Source organism: Bos indicus x Bos taurus, unplaced genomic scaffold, assembly GCF_003369695.1.
Source record: "Bos indicus x Bos taurus breed Angus x Brahman F1 hybrid unplaced genomic scaffold, Bos_hybrid_MaternalHap_v2.0 tig00011861_arrow_arrow_obj, whole genome shotgun sequence".
Classification (NCBI taxonomy): domain Eukaryota; kingdom Metazoa; phylum Chordata; class Mammalia; order Artiodactyla; family Bovidae; genus Bos; species Bos indicus x Bos taurus.
In genome coordinates, this window is record NW_020867970.1 from 16,507 (window position 1) to 34,109 (window position 17,603).

Sequence of the window (17,603 nt, forward strand, 5' to 3'; positions counted from 1 at the left end):
AGAGGTGAGTCTAAATGCAAAGGAGAGAGGGGACTCCATTGAGGCACCTAATTTGCATGGATGACACTGCAGTGCTCTACACTTGTGTTGGCATCGGTGGCTACCTCTTTGTCAGTAGAGATGGAAAGCCCAAATGTGAGGGACAGACTGCCTGGCTGCTATTTGTGTCCAGCAGCTCTTAGATTTCTGAGCGGGGATTTCTGTGACTGGGAGGAAGGAGAGGAAAATGGAAGGAAGCAAACAAGAATGCCAAAGAACACCAAAATAATGTGTTTCCTGCCATCTGCTTTGGGGTTTCAGCTAGCAGTCTACTCATAGATCTCTGGGAGTATCCCACTCGTGGATCTCCCTGTCAGGTCCTGGGCATCCCCAAAGCACTAGGCAACTAAGCCCACAGCTCCTGGCTCTTTCTGTGCTCCTGCATGCAGCCTTGAAAACTAACCCTGGTAAGGAAAAACCAGAAACATGAGCTACAGTGTCATCTTCTGGAACACAAAAGAAGGTTTTTAGATGCCAGCCTGTTGATTTGTGACAGCCAAAGAAAACAAATCCTTCACTAAGAAAAGTGTCTGCTATTTCAAAAGCAAAAGCAGAGGTACATAACCTCAAACACTATGAAAAATCAAGGAAATATGGTATCACAGAAAGAATGTTAATTCTCCAGTAACTGAACTCAAAGGCATGAATATTGTGATCTAACTGATAAAAAATGCAAAATATCTATTATGAAGAAATTCAACGAGCTATAAGAACACTCAGAAAGGAAATTCAGTGAACTTAGGAATAAATTTAATGATCACAGATTCTTTATCAAAGAGACTGAAATTTTAAAAAGAACCAAATAAATTCCAGAGCAGAAGTCAATGAATGAGATAAGGAATGCATTAGTGAGCAAAAATAACAGATCTGATGAAAGAAGAAATAAGTGACTTGAATGGTAGGAGTTTAGAAATGATTCATTTAAAAGACAGAACTAAGGTTTATAAAAAGTGAAGAAACTCAGTTATCAGAAAAGCAAATACTAGGTAACTGTACCAGGAGAGAGAAGGGGGCAGAGTTTATTTAAAGAAATAATCAGAGAACTTCCCAACCCTGAGGAAGGAATTGGACATACAGGTCCATGAACATAATAGAACAACCTATTATCCCAATGCAGACAGACTGTCTCCAAGACCCAGTCTAATAAAACTGTCAAAAATCAACAGACATGTGGACATGGTTGGGGGTAGTGGGGTAGGAGATGAACTGGGAGATGGAGGCTGACGCACGCAAACTACCATGTGTAAAATGGCTAGTGGGAAACATGCTACAAAGCACTGGAAGCCTGGTTTGCTGCTCTGTGATGATCTAGATGAGTGGGTGGGCGGGAGGCCCATGAGGGAGGGGATATAGGTATACATACAGCTGATTTACTTCATTATACAGCAGAAATTAATACAACACTGTAAAGCAACACTCCAAGAAAAGATCAATGATGAAGAAGCAACTAGGGAGAAATTCAAGTAACCTACAAAGTAATCCCCGAGTAAGCTATCAGTGGGTTTCTACCTGCATAAACTCTATATGCCGGAAGAGAGAAGAAGGGCATATTCAAAGTGTTGAAGGATAAAAACTGCCAACCAAAATTTAACAGCAAACCTATCCTTCAGATATGAGGAGAAATAAAGACTTTCCTAAATGAGGCCTGAAGGAGTTCACCAATAGACTTGCCTTGCAAGAAATTCTAGAAGAGTTTAAGCTGAAATGAAACCATGCCGGTGATAGGAAAACATGGAAGTTCATAATACTCTGATAAAGGTGAAAATTAGAAAACTTTTAACTTTACATTAGAATGGTTTGTTAAACACTTAATGATAGTATAAAGTTTAAATGAAAAAAAAAAACTCAAGAATAACTACTATAGCTTGCTAATAAATTTATGGCATAAAAAGGTTAATTGTGATGTCAAAACTATAAGAGGAAGATTAAAGAGGGGAACTTTTATAGGTGAACAAAGATAAGTTCCTATCAGAATAAAAAGGGCTGTTTCATCTATAAGATCTTAGCTTCTGGTTAACCAAGAAGCAAAAGTCTATTATTGAGTCATAAAACATGGGGGGGGGGGGCGGGGCGGGGAAAGGAGACTGAGCAAATTCCAGGGAAAACCATCAATTTGCTAAGGTATGCAGAGGAGGGAAAAAAAAACCAGGGGAGATGGTAAACCACCAGAAGGCAAATGATAAATTCTTGCATAATCACTAAATGTAAATGGACTGAAATCACCAGGTTAAAGGCAGACAGTAGCTTGAATGGATTAAAAAAAAAAAAAGCCAGCTCTATGCTGCCTAAGGAGACTCATCAGCCCTAAAGACACACAAAGGTTAAAAGTAAAGGGTTGGAAGAGGACAGTTCATATAAATCCTGTGTTGCACGAATTCAATGAAGTCATCCTTACAGATCTAGCCTGAGGTTCTTGCTAAGGCTCGCTGAGTTGCTGAAGACCTCTCTGGATTCCTCCTCTTAACACACATTTGCAATTTTGAAAGTCTGCAACTCGAATCTTCGTTTGTAGAGAAGCATAAGAGACTACTATGAACTACTGTAGGCCAGTAAAATGAACAATGTAGACGAAATGGACAAGTTTTTAACTAGAAAGGTAGTCTTTGAAGACTGAATCAAGAAAAAAATAGAAAATATGAACAGACGAAATACAAGTACTGAAACTTACTGTGTGATTAAAAAATTCCCAACAAAATTCCAGGACCAGATGGCTTCACAGACAATTCTACCAAACATTTAGAGAAAAGATAACATCTATCCTTCTGAAACTATTCCAAAATTTTGCAGAGGAAGGAATACTTCCAGACTCATTCTATTAGGCCAGCGTCACCCTGATATTAAAACCAGATGAAGATACCACAGAGAAAAGAAAATTACAGGTCAATATCACTGATGAGTACAGACACAAAAATCTTCACCAAAATACTAGCAAAGTGAATCCAACTATACATTAAAAAGCCTCTTCATGAATCACAGCCTTGCCATGGCAAAGGGAACTGTATAACTCAGTGAAGCTATGAGCCACGCCATGCTGATCCACCCAAGATGGACAGGTCATAGTGAAGAGTTCAGACAAAACATGGTCCACTGGAGGAGGAAATGGCAGATCACTCCTCCTTGTCGAGAGAATCCCATGAACAGTATGGAAAAGAACAAAGATATGACATCAGAAGATGAGCCCCTCTCTGTCAGAAGGTGTCCAATATGCTACAGTGGAGGGAATTACTAACATTAATAGCTCCAGAAAGAATGAAGCAGCTACACCAAAGTGGAAATAGCACTCAGCTGTGAATATGTCTGGTGGTAAAAGTAAAGTCTGATGCTCTAAAGAATAATATTGCATAGAAACCTGGAATCTTAGGTCCATGAATCAAGATAAATGAAGTCAAGTGGGCCTCAGGAAGCATTATTATGAACAAAGTTAGTGGAGGTAAAGGAATTCCAGCAGAGTTATTTAAAATCCTAAAAGATGATGCCAAAGTGCTATACTCAGTGTGTCAGCAAATCTGGAAAACTCAGCAATGGCCACAGGACTGGAAAAGGTCAGTTTTCATTCCAATCCCAAAGAAGGGCAATGCCAAAGAATGTTCAAACTACTGTACAACTACATTCATTTCACATGTTAGCAAGGTTATGCTAAAAATCCTTGAAGCTAGGCTTCAGCAGTACATGAACTGAGAATTTCCAGATGTACAGCTGGATTTAGAAAAGGCAGAGGAACCAGAGATCAAATTGCCAATATTCGTTGGTTCATGGAGAAAGTAAGGCAATTCCAGAAAAACATGTGCTTCAAACATCTGCTTCATTGACTCTGCTAAAGCCTTTGATTATGTGGATCACAGCAAACTGTGGAAAGTTCTTAAAGAGATGGGAATACCAGATCACCTTACTTGTCTCCTGAGAAACCTGTATGCAGATCAAGAAGCAACAGTTAGAACTGGACATGGAACAACAGACTGGCTCAAAATTGGGAAAGGAGTATGACAAACCTATATACTGTCACATTGCTTATTTAATTTATATGCAGGGTACATGTGAAATGCCAAGCTGGAGGAATTGTAAGCAGAAATCAAGATTTCTGGGAGAAACAGCAACAACCTCAGATGATACCACTTTAATGGAAGAAAGTGAAGATGAATTAAAGAACCTCTTGATGAGGGTGAAAGAGGAAAGTGAACAAGCTGGCTTAAAACTCAAGAAAACTAAGATCATGGCATCTGCTCCCATCACTTCATGGCAAATAGAAGGAGAAAAACAGAAGCAGTGACAGGTTTTATCTTCTTGGGCTCCAAAATCATTGGAGACAGTGACTGTAGCCATGAAATTAAGATACTTGCTTCCTGGAACAGAACCCATGATAAATCTAGACAGCATATTAGAAAAGCAAAGACACATCACTTTGCTGACAAATGTCCATATAGTCAAAGCTATGGTTTTTCCAGTAGTCATGTACAGATGCAAGAGTTGGACCATAAAGATGGCTAAGTGCCTAAGAATTCATGCTTTCGAATTGTGGTCCTGGAGAAGACTCTTGAAACTCTGCTGGACTGCAAGGAGATCAAACCAGTCAATCCTAAAGGAAATAAACCCTTAATATTAATTAGGGGGACTGATGATGAAGCTGCAGCTCCAATACTTTGGCCACCTGATGCGAAGAGCTGACTCACTGGAAAATATCCTGATGCTGGGAAAGACTGAGGGCAAAAGGAGAAGGGGGAGGCAGAGTATGAATTTGAGCAAACTCTGGGAAATAGTGGGGGACAGTGGAGCCATGTATACTGCAATCCATGGGGTCGCAAATAGTCGGACATGACCTAGCAACTGAACAACAACAACATACGTACACTATGACCAAGTGAGATTTATCCCAGGTATGCAAAGATTTTTCAATATCCACAAATCAGTGTGATACACGATAGGAAAAATTGAAAAATAAAAACTATATGATCATCTCAGTAGAGAAAAAGCTTTTGATAAAATTTAACATCCATTGGGAAAAAAAAGTCTCTCCAAAAAGTGGGCATATAGGGAAACATATACCTTAATATAATAAAAGCCATATATGACAAACCCACAGCTACCATCATACTCAACAATGAAAAGCTGAAAGCTTTTTTTCTAAGGTCAGGAATAAGACAAGGATGTCCACTCACACCACTTTTATTCAACATAGCTTTGGAAGTCGGCAATCAGAAAAGAAATGAAAGGAATCCAAGTTGGAAAAGAAGTGACACTGTCACTGTTTGCTGATGACATGATTCATAGAAAATCCTAAAGATGTCACTGGAAAACTACTAGAGCTGATCGATGAATCTGGTAAAGTTGCAGAATACAAAATTAATATACAGAAATCTCTTGCATTGCTATTCACTAACAATGTAAGATCAGACAGGGAAATGAAGGAAACAATCCCATTTACCACTGCATCAAAAAGAATAAAATACCAAGGAATAAACCTACCTAAGGAGACCAATAACCTTAACCTGTACTCCAAAAACCACAAGACACTTATGTAAGAAATCAAATGTTATATAAATAAATGTAAAGATACACCATGATTTGGGATTTGATGAATCAATGTCATCAAAATGACTAGACTACACAGTACAATCTACAGATTCAGTGCAATCCCTATCAAACTATCAATGGCATTTTTCAGAGAACTAGAACAAAATTTTTAAAAATTTGTATATAAACCCAAAAGCAATCTTGAGATACAAAACAAAAAACAGATCTGGTGGAATCAGGCACTTTTGAGTTTGTACTATACTATAAAGCTAAAGCAATCAAAACTCTCCTGGTACTGGCACAGAAGCAGAAATATACATCAATGGGACAGAATAGAGAGCACAGTAATAAGCTTACCCACCTGTAGTCAATTAATCTACTACAAAGGAGGCAAGACTATATAACAGAGAAGACAGTCTCTTCAGTAAGTCACACTGGAAAACTGGGCAGCAGCTTGTAAAAAATGAAATCAGAACATTCTCTAACATCATGAACAAAAATCAACTCAACAGATTAAAGACCTAAATGTAAAACCAGAGAACACAGAACTCCTAGAGGAAAACACATGCAGGACACACTTTGACATAAATTGCAGCAATTTTTTTTTTAGATTTGTCTCCTAGAGTAATGGAAATAAAAACAAAAATAAATAAATGGGACCTAACTAGACCTAAAATCTTTTGTACAACAACAGAAACCATAAAATGAAACTACAACCTATGGAATGGAAGGAAATATCTGCAAATGATACAAGGGATTAATCTCCAAAATATATAAACACCTCACACAGCTCAATTAAAGAAAATCCACTCAAAAATGGACAGAAGATCTAAATGTATACTTCTCAAAAGATGGCATACAGAAGGTGAAAAGGCACATGAAAAAAATGCTCATCACTAATTATTAGAGAAATGCAAATCAAAATTACAGTGAGGTGTCACTTTACACCAGTTAGAATGACCATCATCAAAAAAACCTACAAACAGATGTGTAGATTTCTACACACCCTGGAGAGGCATGTGGAGCAAAGGGAATTCTCCACTGTTGTTGAAAATGTAAACTAGCATAGCCACTATGGAGAACAGTACAGAGATTCCTTAAGAAATTAAAAAGTTACCATATGATCTTGCAATCCCATTCCTGTGCACATATCCAGAGAAAACCATAAATCAAAGTCAAAAAGATATATATACTTTCCAGGTGGCACTAGTGGTAAAGAACTAGCCTGCCAGTGCAGGAGATGTGAAAGTCTCAGGTTTGACCCTTGGATCAGGAAGATCCCCTGGGGAAGGGAATGGCAACCCACTCCAGAATTCTAGCCTGGAGAATTCCACGGACCGAGGAGCCTGGCAGGCTACAGTCAATGAGGTAGCAAAGAGTTGCACATGACTGAGTGACAAAGCACAGCAGAGCATATGTAAATGTATATATGTGTATATACATATATTTATCTGAATCACTTTCCAATGCAACTGAAACTAACACAACATTGTAAATCAACTGTACTTCAAAAAACTTTTAATTTAAAAATACATTAAGCAAATATAGATCTAAATGGATAAAGAGACAACAATATAATAAAGGGGGTTTCAGTATCCCACTGGTAAGAATGGATATGCCATCCAGATAGAAAATAAGGAAACGTTTGAATTGAACCACACTTTAGAACAAAAGGACCTAACATATTTATAGAACATTCCATCCAACTGCAGCAGAATACATATTCTTCACAAATGCACATAAAACAATCTCCAGAATAGATCATATAATAGTGCACAAGACAAATTTTAGCAAATTTAAGGTCTAAATCAAAACAACTATCTTTTCTAACCATGACTAGTATAAAAGTAGAACATGGAAAGGCTGGAAAATATACATATGTGAACTAGACAAAACATTTCTGAACTACCAAGGGGTCAAGAAGAAACCAAAGGGGAAAAAATTATCTCAAAATAAATGAGGAAGTAAGAACAACATATCCAAACTTATAGTATATAGCAAAAGTGGTTCTGAAAAGAATTTTCAGTGGAAAAATGTGTATACTACAAAATTATGAAGATTTTAATAGCCAAAATTTATACCACAAGGGAATAAAAAGCAGAACAAATTAACCCCAAAGTTAGCAGAAGGAAGAAAATAAGGATCAGAACAGAAATAAATCAGAGACCAAAATATCAATAGAAAATATCATCAAAATTAAGAGCCAATTCTTCCAAAAGATAAACGAAATAGACATGCTTCTAAACTAAACTAAGAAAAAAAAAAATTAGCAATGAAAAGAGGAGACATTACAATTGATACTAGAAATAATAGGGTAATAAAAGACCATTATGAATAATTATGTGCTGACATATTAAACTAGAAGAAATGAATAAATTTCTAGAAACCACAATCTATCAGGACTGAATCGGGAAGAAAACAGAACATCTAAACAAAGCAAGTAAAGAGATTGAATTTTAAAAACCTCACAATGGGGAAAACCCCAGGACCTGATGGTTTCACCAGTGAATTCTACCAAACATATAAAAAAAAATTAAGACCCATTCTCCTCAAACTTCCAAAAAAGTGAGCAAGAGGGAACACTCCCACATATATTGTACAAGGCCATCATTACCCTGATATGAAAGCCAGATAAGGACACCACAAGAAAATATTCCTCATATATATAAATGCAAAATTCTCAACAAACTATTAGCAAACTGAATTCAAGAATACATTAAAAAGGTTTATATGCAATGACCAAGTAGGATTTATCCCTGGGATACAAGATGGTTTGCCATACACAAATAATGAATATAACTACACATTAATTAATGAAAGATAAAAATCACATGATCATCTCAGTATACACAGAAAAGGCATTTTACAGAATACAACAGCCTTCCAAGATAAAAACACTTAAAAGAAGGGATATAGAAAGAATATACCTCAACTTAATAAAGATGGTATTCAACAAACCCATAGCTAATCATACTCAGTGGTAAAAGGCTGAAAGGTCTCCCTCTTAAGATCAGGGAGAGAAGAAAGCTTACTCTCACCACTTTAATTCCATACAGCATTGGAAGTCCTAACTAGAGCAATCAGGTAGACAAATGACACACAAACTGGAAAGGAATAAGTAGAATTGTTGCTATTTGCATATGCTATCCAATTTTATACATAAAAAATCCCAGTGACTCAGTGAAAAAACTGTTGGAACTAACCAAAAATTTTATTAAAGTTGCAGGATACAAATCAACATACAGAAATCAATTTCTTTTCTATACAGTAATGATGAAATGTCTGAAAAATAAATGATTTCCTTCACATTGGCACCAAAATCAATACTTAAAAAATTTAAGGAAGTTGAAAGGTTGTTGTTGAATCACGCGAATACACCAGGATTCTTGGCCCCCGGAGGAGAAGAATTCAATCCGGGGCCAGAGACGAGGCTTGATCGCTCAGAGCTTTTGTGTAATAAAGTTTTATTGAAGTATAAAGGAGATAGAGAAAGCTTCTGACATAGGCATCAGAAGGGGGCAGAAAGAGTACCCCCCTGCTAGTCTTTAGCTGGATGTTATATAGTCACTAGCAGTCTGTTAATGAAAGAAAGGAATGTCTTAAAATTCAGAATGGCACCAGGCCCCTCACCCATAAGATGTATTTTGGGATAATCTTGGCACCAAATGGTTTATCCTGGGCCATAAAATGATTAACTTGAATCTTGAAGAAGGGCAGACCACCATACAAATAGTTTCATTTACATAGATTAGGGGAACAATATCCATACTGGTTTGTCAAGTAGGTTCTGGGCCAAGAGGCGGAACCGACTTGGAGACAGAGTTTGGGGTAAAGGCATGGTACATTAGCATAGCTTAAGACAAACATTTTCATAAGAAAAAGGCATTGGTTATCTCTAGGCTCGACAATAGCTAACTTCAGGTGAAACCGGGTGTCATTATGGCAACACAGTATTTTAAGAGAAACCTCCCTTTAAATTTGTATAGAGAAGGAAAAAATATTGCTAGTTTGTTTCCTCCTGCCGCTTAAGAGAGATAAAAATGTCTGACATTTGCAGGCTATTTCCTCTATTTGGAGACCCCTGGCCTTCCTGCCTGTTACCCTCTCATTCCCCCCTTTTCTTTTAGGAGAATTATGTTGCCTAGGGAAAAGGGGCGTCATTCTCACTTCATAACTACTTCCGAGCTGACAAGGGGCGTTGTCCCTAAATTGGTGAGGCAACATATTCTCCTAATCCTCATATTGAGGATATCTGATCCAGGGGCCCCAAATAGTAGCTGGAGGAAGCTACAGTAGTAGCAGGAGTTTGAGCAACCATTTGTAACTTAAAAGCTTTCATGCGGCTAGAAACAAATCCAGTTATACAATTACAGATGCAGGGAGCAAACAGCAAGAACAAAACAACCAGAATTATTGTAATTAAGATAGTTGTCCACCATGGGGAACTAGTTAACGTTTTCAAAGTGAAGCAATTGAGGCTTCAGGAGTGTCCATGGCCCTAATCATCTTGTTCATGTGGTTAGTAAAATGAGTAACATTCGTGCTCATATCAGGTATATATGTACAGCATTGGGTATGAATAATGGCACAAGTTCCTCCTTGTGCAGCTGTCAGAATGTCTAGAGCCAATCTGTTTGGTAAAACCACCTTTCTAATTTGTGCTTGTTCAGCATTAAGAGCTGAAATAGCCTTTTGAGAATCCTGTAATGCCTGTTGAGTAAAATTAGTCAAAACATCCACTCGTAACATAACATCTGTAGTTCCCAAAGAGGGAACAAACGCTGCAGCCAAATAATCATACCAATGAAATACAGACCTTGCCCAGCGAGTTCTAAGGTGGGGTAAATTAGCAGGCTTTTCTGGAAGCTCTGAAAATATAAAGCCATGAGTAAAGGCTAGACCCAGGGTGCATCTCCCTATGCAACCAGGGGGGAGCCATGCCCATAGGTAAGAGCCACATATCCAGTAAGTCCCGTTTGGAGCAAGCCAGCGCGACTGAGATATCCAGTCCCAATTTGTGCCTGGCCAGACAAAGGGAGAACCTGAACTGGGATTGGAAAACACGGGAATGATTACATTGCATGTTTCCTGAGACAAATATCCCATTTGTTTCCAATCATTGTAATTAAGTTGTTGGCTAACTTTTGGGGACGGCTCTGTTTGTCCCCAGCATATAGAGGCAGTAGATATTAAACATCCTTTTTCAGGAGTTAGCCATGTAACCTCATCCCATATTTGATAAACGTCAGGTAAAAAGCCATTAGATCTAGACCTATTTACCTTATATGTAGCAAAATAGTCATTGAACCGAGACAATGTATAATCAAAATGAAAAGTCATATTATGTCCATAGTTAGAGTACAAAGTGTTGCACCAGTCCATTTTAGGGTTGGTAGATGTCATCAGATGACGAAGAGGCATTGCATGTGATTGTTGTAGAAGGTATTCACAGACTTGGAGAAAGTCTTTTCCTTGAAGTGGGGATGTCCACCATGGGAAGCCTTCCATTGACGAAGAGGGGAACGCTCCGCAGACCCAGCAGTTAGACCGATTGTGGAATGCAGCATAGGAGTGAGCCCAGGACAGGAAGACATTGTCTTGAGGATCCAACGGCAGACTCAGGATATTTGGAGTCAGCAGAAGTAAGCTCACATAGGTTATCAGGTCCATCTAAAAGGTACAAAGTCAGAGCATAGAAAGTAAAGACATAAAATGAAGTCACTTAATTTTGGTCAGGGTGCCACCTCTTAACTCGAGTATGATGTACCCACGAATTAATTCCTGGCACTTTGACAGCTGTGGGAGAGGAAAGAATAACCTGGTAAGGACCTTCCCAGAGAGGCTCGAGGGATGGCCCCCCAGATCCCACTGTTTTTATGAGGACCTCGGTTCCTGGCTCAAATAGAGGCCTGCTTGACTCGGAGGCTGGGTCAGGAGTCTTCTCCCGGAGTTCTGTTAATGTCTGTTGAAAAGCTGAGAGCTGAGTTACATAATTAGTTAATTCCAAGGCTTCAGGGTCTATAACAATGTCTGTGCGTAAAAAAGGCCTTCCATAAATACATTCAAAGGGGGACAGTCCCTCTTTTTGGGGAGTAGTTCGAGCCCTCATTAAAGCTATGGGTAGGACTTTAATCCATTTGTCCTGCGTCTCTTGAGTTAATTTGCGCAGATGCCTTTTGATAATGTCATTAGCTTTTTCAACTTTCCCGGAGGATTGGGGTCTCCAGGAACAGTGTAAGTGATATTCTATTCCTAGAGCTTTAGATACCCCCTGGGTTACAGCAGCTTTAAAGGCGGAGCCATTGTCACTCTGAAGGCTCCGTGGCAGCCCAAACCTGGGGATAATTTCATGGATTAAAATCTTTATAACCTCCTTAGCCTGTTCACTACGACAGGGAAAAGCCTCAATCCATCCAGTAAAGGTATCTACCCAAACTTGTAAGCAAGAATATCCATTGGCTTTTGGCATATGAGTAAAATCAATTTCCCAATCCTCTCCAGGATACTTCCCACTTCGTTGTAATCTAGATTTTGCTAGCTTTTCAGTCTTTGGGTTATTTTTTTTGACAAATCTCACACCTTTTGATAATATTTTTTAAAGTTTTCATTACATTTTTACCTTCAAACAAACGAGAAACCATTTGGTAAGTACTCTCAGCACCCAAATGAAAACTCTGATATAAACCCTTAAGAATTTTCCACTGAGCATTTTCAGGAATTATTAATCGTCCATCCTCGGACTGTAACCATCCTTTATCAGTAATCTTTGCTCCTCGTTTCTCATATCTTTTTAATTCTTCTTCAGTATATTGTGGTCTTTCCTGTTCCACAGGACCTGTCCAGATCAAAGGCGTCTATAGTGAAGGGGTTTCGTAAAGTGCCGCTTTTCTGGCTTGACAGTCAGCCAGATGATTACCTTCGGCTATTTTACTCTCATCCCTGCTGTGCCCTTTGCAGTGCATAACAGCTACTTCTTTAGGACAATATATAGCAGTTAAAAGTCTCTCGATCTCTCTGAAATGCTTAATAGGTTCTCCTGTTGCTGTTTTAAAGTGTCTCTCTTTCCATATTGCAGCATGAGCATGTAAAGTCAAATAAGCATACTTAGAACCTGTATAGATATTTACCCGCTGCCCTTTGCTTAACTCTAGAGCTCGGGTCAGGGCCACAAGCTCCGCTAACTGAGCACTAGTTCCCTGGGGGAGAGATTTTGCTTCTAAAACCTGTTCAGCAGTCACCACGGCGTAACCTGCTTTACGCTTTCTATCCTGAACAAAAGAACTGCCATCTGTAAATATTTCCATGTCAGGATTGTCTAATGGGATATCCTTTAGATCCTCCCGAGCTGCATAGTTTAAAGTTAGGAATTGAGAACAATCGTGATCAGGTGTTTCATTTTCCTTCTCAGGAAGGAAAGTGGCAGGATTTAAATTTCCACAAACTTTAAGCTTAGTTACTGGTCCTTCTAACAACAATGACTGATACTTAAGAAGCCTGCTGTCTGTCATCCAAATATTAACCTTAGAATTTAAGATTCCACTCACATCATGAGAAGTCAGTACAGTAAGGTTTCGTCCATTAATTATTTTTAAAGCTTCAGGTGCTAATAAAGCCGCTGCCCCAATTACTCTTAGGCAGTGGGGCCACCCACATGAAACTACATCTAATTCTCTGCTTAGATAAGCAATAGGTTGTTGGTGAGGCCCTCGGGGTTGTGTCAAAACTCCCAATGCCACACCTTTTCTTTCAGTGACAAACAAATTAAATTCTGACCCTGTGGGCAAGCTCAGAGCTGGAGCTTGCAGGACAGCAGTCTGAAGAACCTTAAAAGCCTTTTGAGTTTCTGGAGACCAAACCAGTTTGTCGGTTTGGGCCTGCTGAGTTTCAGCTATAAGTTTATATAAAGGCCAGGCAAGTTCCCCATAACCCGGAATCCAAATGCGACAGTAACCTGTGATTCCCAAAAATCCTCTCAATTGTCTTAAAGTCATAGGTAGGGGGTGATTTAGTATAGGTTTAATTCTCTCAGGGCCTATGGCCCTAGTCCCTTCTGATATGATTAGGCCCAGATATCTAACCGATTGTTGACAAAGCTGAGCCTTTTCTCTTGATGCCTTGTAACCACAGCCTGCCAGAAAGTTTAAGAAATCTTCTGAGGCTCGCGAACAAGCTTCCTCTGTCTCAGCACAGAGCAAAATATCATCTACATATTGTAACACCACTGCTTCAGAGCTGTTAAAGTTTTGTAAATCCCGTGACAAACTTTGTCCGAATAAGTGAGGACTGTCACGAAATCCCTGGGGCAAAACTGTCCAGGTTAACTGAGAAGCTGGCTGCGTAGGGTCTTCAAAGGCAAATAGGAATTGACTTTCTTCCGCCAAAGGCACTGAATAGAAGGCATCCTTTAAATCAATTACTGAGAAATATTTGGCCCGTTCAGGAATTTCAGACAATAGAGTATAAGGATTAGGCACCATGGGGTGTAAAGGAACTACAGCCTCATTTATTATTCATAAATCTTGAACTAGTCTCCATTTACCATTTGATTTCTTTATACCCAAAATAGGAGTGTTGAAGGACTGTTACAGGGAATTAATAGTCCCTGTTCTTTTAAATTTTCGATGATGGGTTTTAACCCTTCTTTAACTTCAGGTTTCAGTGGATACTGCTTCTTATGTGGAAATACGTGTGGGTCTTTGAGCTTAACAACTACAGGAATAGCATTTTGTGCTCGACCCACAGATTTTCCATCAGCCCATACTCTGGGATTTACATTTTGTTCAACTAAAGGGAGAGAAAGGGAGGGCTCCATATTCATGAAAACAGAGGCATGGACCTTGCTCAGTATATCCCTTCCCAAAAGGGGTGAGGGAGATTCTGGCACAATCAGAAACTCGTGTGAAAACAGCACAGAATCCCAGTTGCAAGATAAAGAATAACTGAAATAATACCTTTTGGCTCGTCGAGACAGTCCCATTACGGAAGCGGATCGGGAAGAAAGTGGGCCAGGGGCTTCAGTAAGCACAGAATAAGTTGCCCCAGTATCTAAAAGGAAATCGACGGATTGGCCCCCCACAACTATTAATACCCGGGGTTCTTCAGGTGTAATTAGGACGGGAGCTTGTGTGGGGACCCCCGGGCACCTTCAGTCCTGATTGTCTTGAGAGTCCGACCCGGGAGACCTACACCTCTGGGGGCAGTCTCTCTTCCAGTGTGGTCCTTTGCAGACCGGACATGGAGCCGGGGGCGGCTTAGATGCCTGAGGGCAATCCCGCTTGAGGTGCCCCTCCTTTCCACAGCAGTAGCAAGCCCATCCCTTTTCACCTGGGCCCCTCTGGGCATTTTTCTCAGGCTGTTTAAGAACGTTTTTCATAGCCATGGCGAAGGCTTCCGCCTTTTCCTTTGTCTTTTTTTGCCTTTCTTTCTTTTTTCATATTCCCTACCATAATAGACTGTCTGAGCCAGTTGTAACAGAGTATCTAAAGACTGATTTGGTCCATACGCCTGTTTTAATAGCTTACGGCGGATATCTGGAGCCGACTGAGTGAGAAATCTATCCTTTAAGATCACTTTTCCCTCTTCACTTTCGGAATCAATCTCAGTGAATCTGCGAAGGCCTTCTCTCAGTCTATCTAGGAATTTACCAGGAGCTTCTTTTTCTTCCTGTTCTATATCTGCCAATTTGCCATAGTTTAAAGGCTTAGAACGCGCCTGCCTAAGTCCTTCAAGAATACATCTAACAAAATGACTCTGATCCCATCTTCCTTTAGCTGTGTTGTAGTCCCAGTCTGGTTCTGTAGTTGGGACCGCCTGATTCCCAGTGGGGAGGGCCGCTATCTCGTTCTCCCTCTTCCCTACTGATTCATTACCAAGCCACTCATCTCCATAAGCAACCGCTTTTCCCAAAACTCGAGTCTTTGACTCAGGAGTCAGCGTTTGTCCCAAGATATACATCACATCCTTCCAAGTGAGGTCATAAAGCAGAGTAACACCTTTAAAAGCTCTAATATATTTTTCTGGGTCCTCTAAATAGTCTCCCAGATCCTCCTTGATTCTTTGTATTTCTTGATAAGAAAAAGGCTTATTAACTCTCACAGACTATTTCTCCTGGTGGGTGTTTCATAAAGAGACAACAGCTTGTGTGGCTGTTCCTCAGTCTCTCTGGCTGCTCTGCGCATATGATCTCAGGGATAGATTGGAGAAACCTGTTTTTCTTCTTCTCTTTGTCTCCTGTCCTCCATCTCATCTCTTACTTCGATGGTCTGAGTTTCTACTGAAACCAGAGTAGTCTGAGGTCGTACTGAGACAGGAGTTGTTTGGACCTCCATGTGGGCAGTTTGAATCCCAGTTTGGAGTCCCAGGTACGGGGGCAAAGGAAGAGGATAGGGGGGAGCTGAAGGTTTCACACCCAAATCTATACCCTTAGGACATAAGTCTGGCATATTTCGCAGAGAGAAAAAGGGCAACACATATGCTACTTCTACCCATTTCCCTTGTTCCTTACAGAACCGGTCTAATTGTAGAACAGTGTTATACTTAAGAGACCCTCCAACTGGCCACCGTTCGCCGTCCTCCAATGGATACCGTGGCCATGCAGTATCACATAGGAAGACCAGGTGTGTCTTCTTTAAGCCCTGGGGATCAAATCTATCCCAGTTTTTCAGGATACAGTTCAAAGGAGTGAGGCTGGAATTGTTAGCTCCCATCTGTAAGAGAGAAAAAAGCGACCAGCGCCATTTTTTCTACCGGAGGCGTCCCTCCCTGCTCTAGATGGGGGTGTAGACAGACCTTACACCAAAAGCTTTTCCTTCCTGGTCGGACTTAGTCTGTCCCTTACCGACGCAGGCGCCGTACTCGTCCCTCCCGGTTCTACCACCGAGATGGGGTGGGGATGTACCAGGGGTAGACTTGATAGCATCCCTACTTGACGTCCAGCTCTTCACCCTTAACCTTGCTTGTCTCTGATGTCACCCGGGGTGAATCAGAGTAACCTTCCGGAATGCCTCCCAAGCTAAGACCATTGTGGGAAACATTCGTCACCTGAGTGCCTGTGCACGACCCTGAGTATTTCTTGACCACAATAAGACCGACGCGAACATAAAACTGAGATGTTCTTTCCAAGCATCACCACACCAGTATAACAGCCTCCTCTGATCCACTAAGAGCCGGCATTACCAAAGGAAAAAAAAAACCCATCGCAGTCCCAATCTGAGTAACCTTTAACCTCAGAGATGTTCTGGGAGCTAGAGCTCCATCTAGCTTCCGAACTTTCGATTCCTAGCGAGGCTAGACACTTTCTTGACTACCAATCCAAGTTTGGGACCTAAGCCACAGTACACAGTAACAGTATATATCACAAGTCCCTTGAAAGTCTATGATCCGATAGATTAGGTTAGTACTTCTAATTCCCAAGGAGTTATGAAATGGTCAAAGAGACCGAAAAGTTTGACCGAGAAAGGAGAGTTCGGTCCACACACTTTGCCCATTTCTGGTCGGTTCCCGAAGGAGACATTGGGTGCCTCTTGGCATTGGCAGGTCGGTATAACGCCCCGACAGGTTTCTGTCATAAGCCGTATGAGATCACCGTGGAACCGCAGAGCAGAGCTCCTTACTTGTTTCACGCAGGGCATGCCATTCATTCACACAAGCACACGGTTGAGTTAGTAAAGCACAGCAGAAAACGTGTTCGCTAAGAGAACAAAGAACTAAAGCTCCAAGCTTCCTTACCTTGTCCTGAAGGATCCCGGACAAGCCCCCAAGATGAAAGGTTGTTGTTGAATCACGCAAATACACCAGGATTCTTGGCCCCCGGAGGAGAAGAATTCAATCCAGGGCCAGAGACGAGGCTTGATCGCTCAGAGCTTTTGTGTAATAAAGTTTTATTGAAGTATAAAGGAGATAGAGAAAGCTTCTGACATAGGCATCAGAAGGGGGCAGAAAGAGTACCCCCCTGCTAGTCTTTAGCTGGATGTTATATAGTCACTAGCAGTCTGTTAATGAAAGAAAGGAATGTCTTAAAATTCAGAATGGCACCAGGCCCCTCACCCATAAGATGT

The 17,603-nt window shown here is 40.4% G+C and overlaps 1 protein-coding gene across 1 annotated transcript; it reads right to left on the reverse strand.

Annotated features, from left to right (window-relative positions):
• Positions 1-9,784: 9,784 nt before the first annotated feature.
• LOC113889366 (endogenous retrovirus group PABLB member 1 Env polyprotein-like) lies at positions 9,785-17,298 on the reverse strand. The gene is given in 3 exon segments (XM_027536043.1): positions 9,785-10,008; positions 10,011-11,217; positions 17,275-17,298. Coding segments are annotated over 2 exon segments (1,431 nt in total). The 5' UTR covers positions 17,275-17,298.
• Between the last annotated feature and the right edge of the window lie 305 nt (positions 17,299-17,603).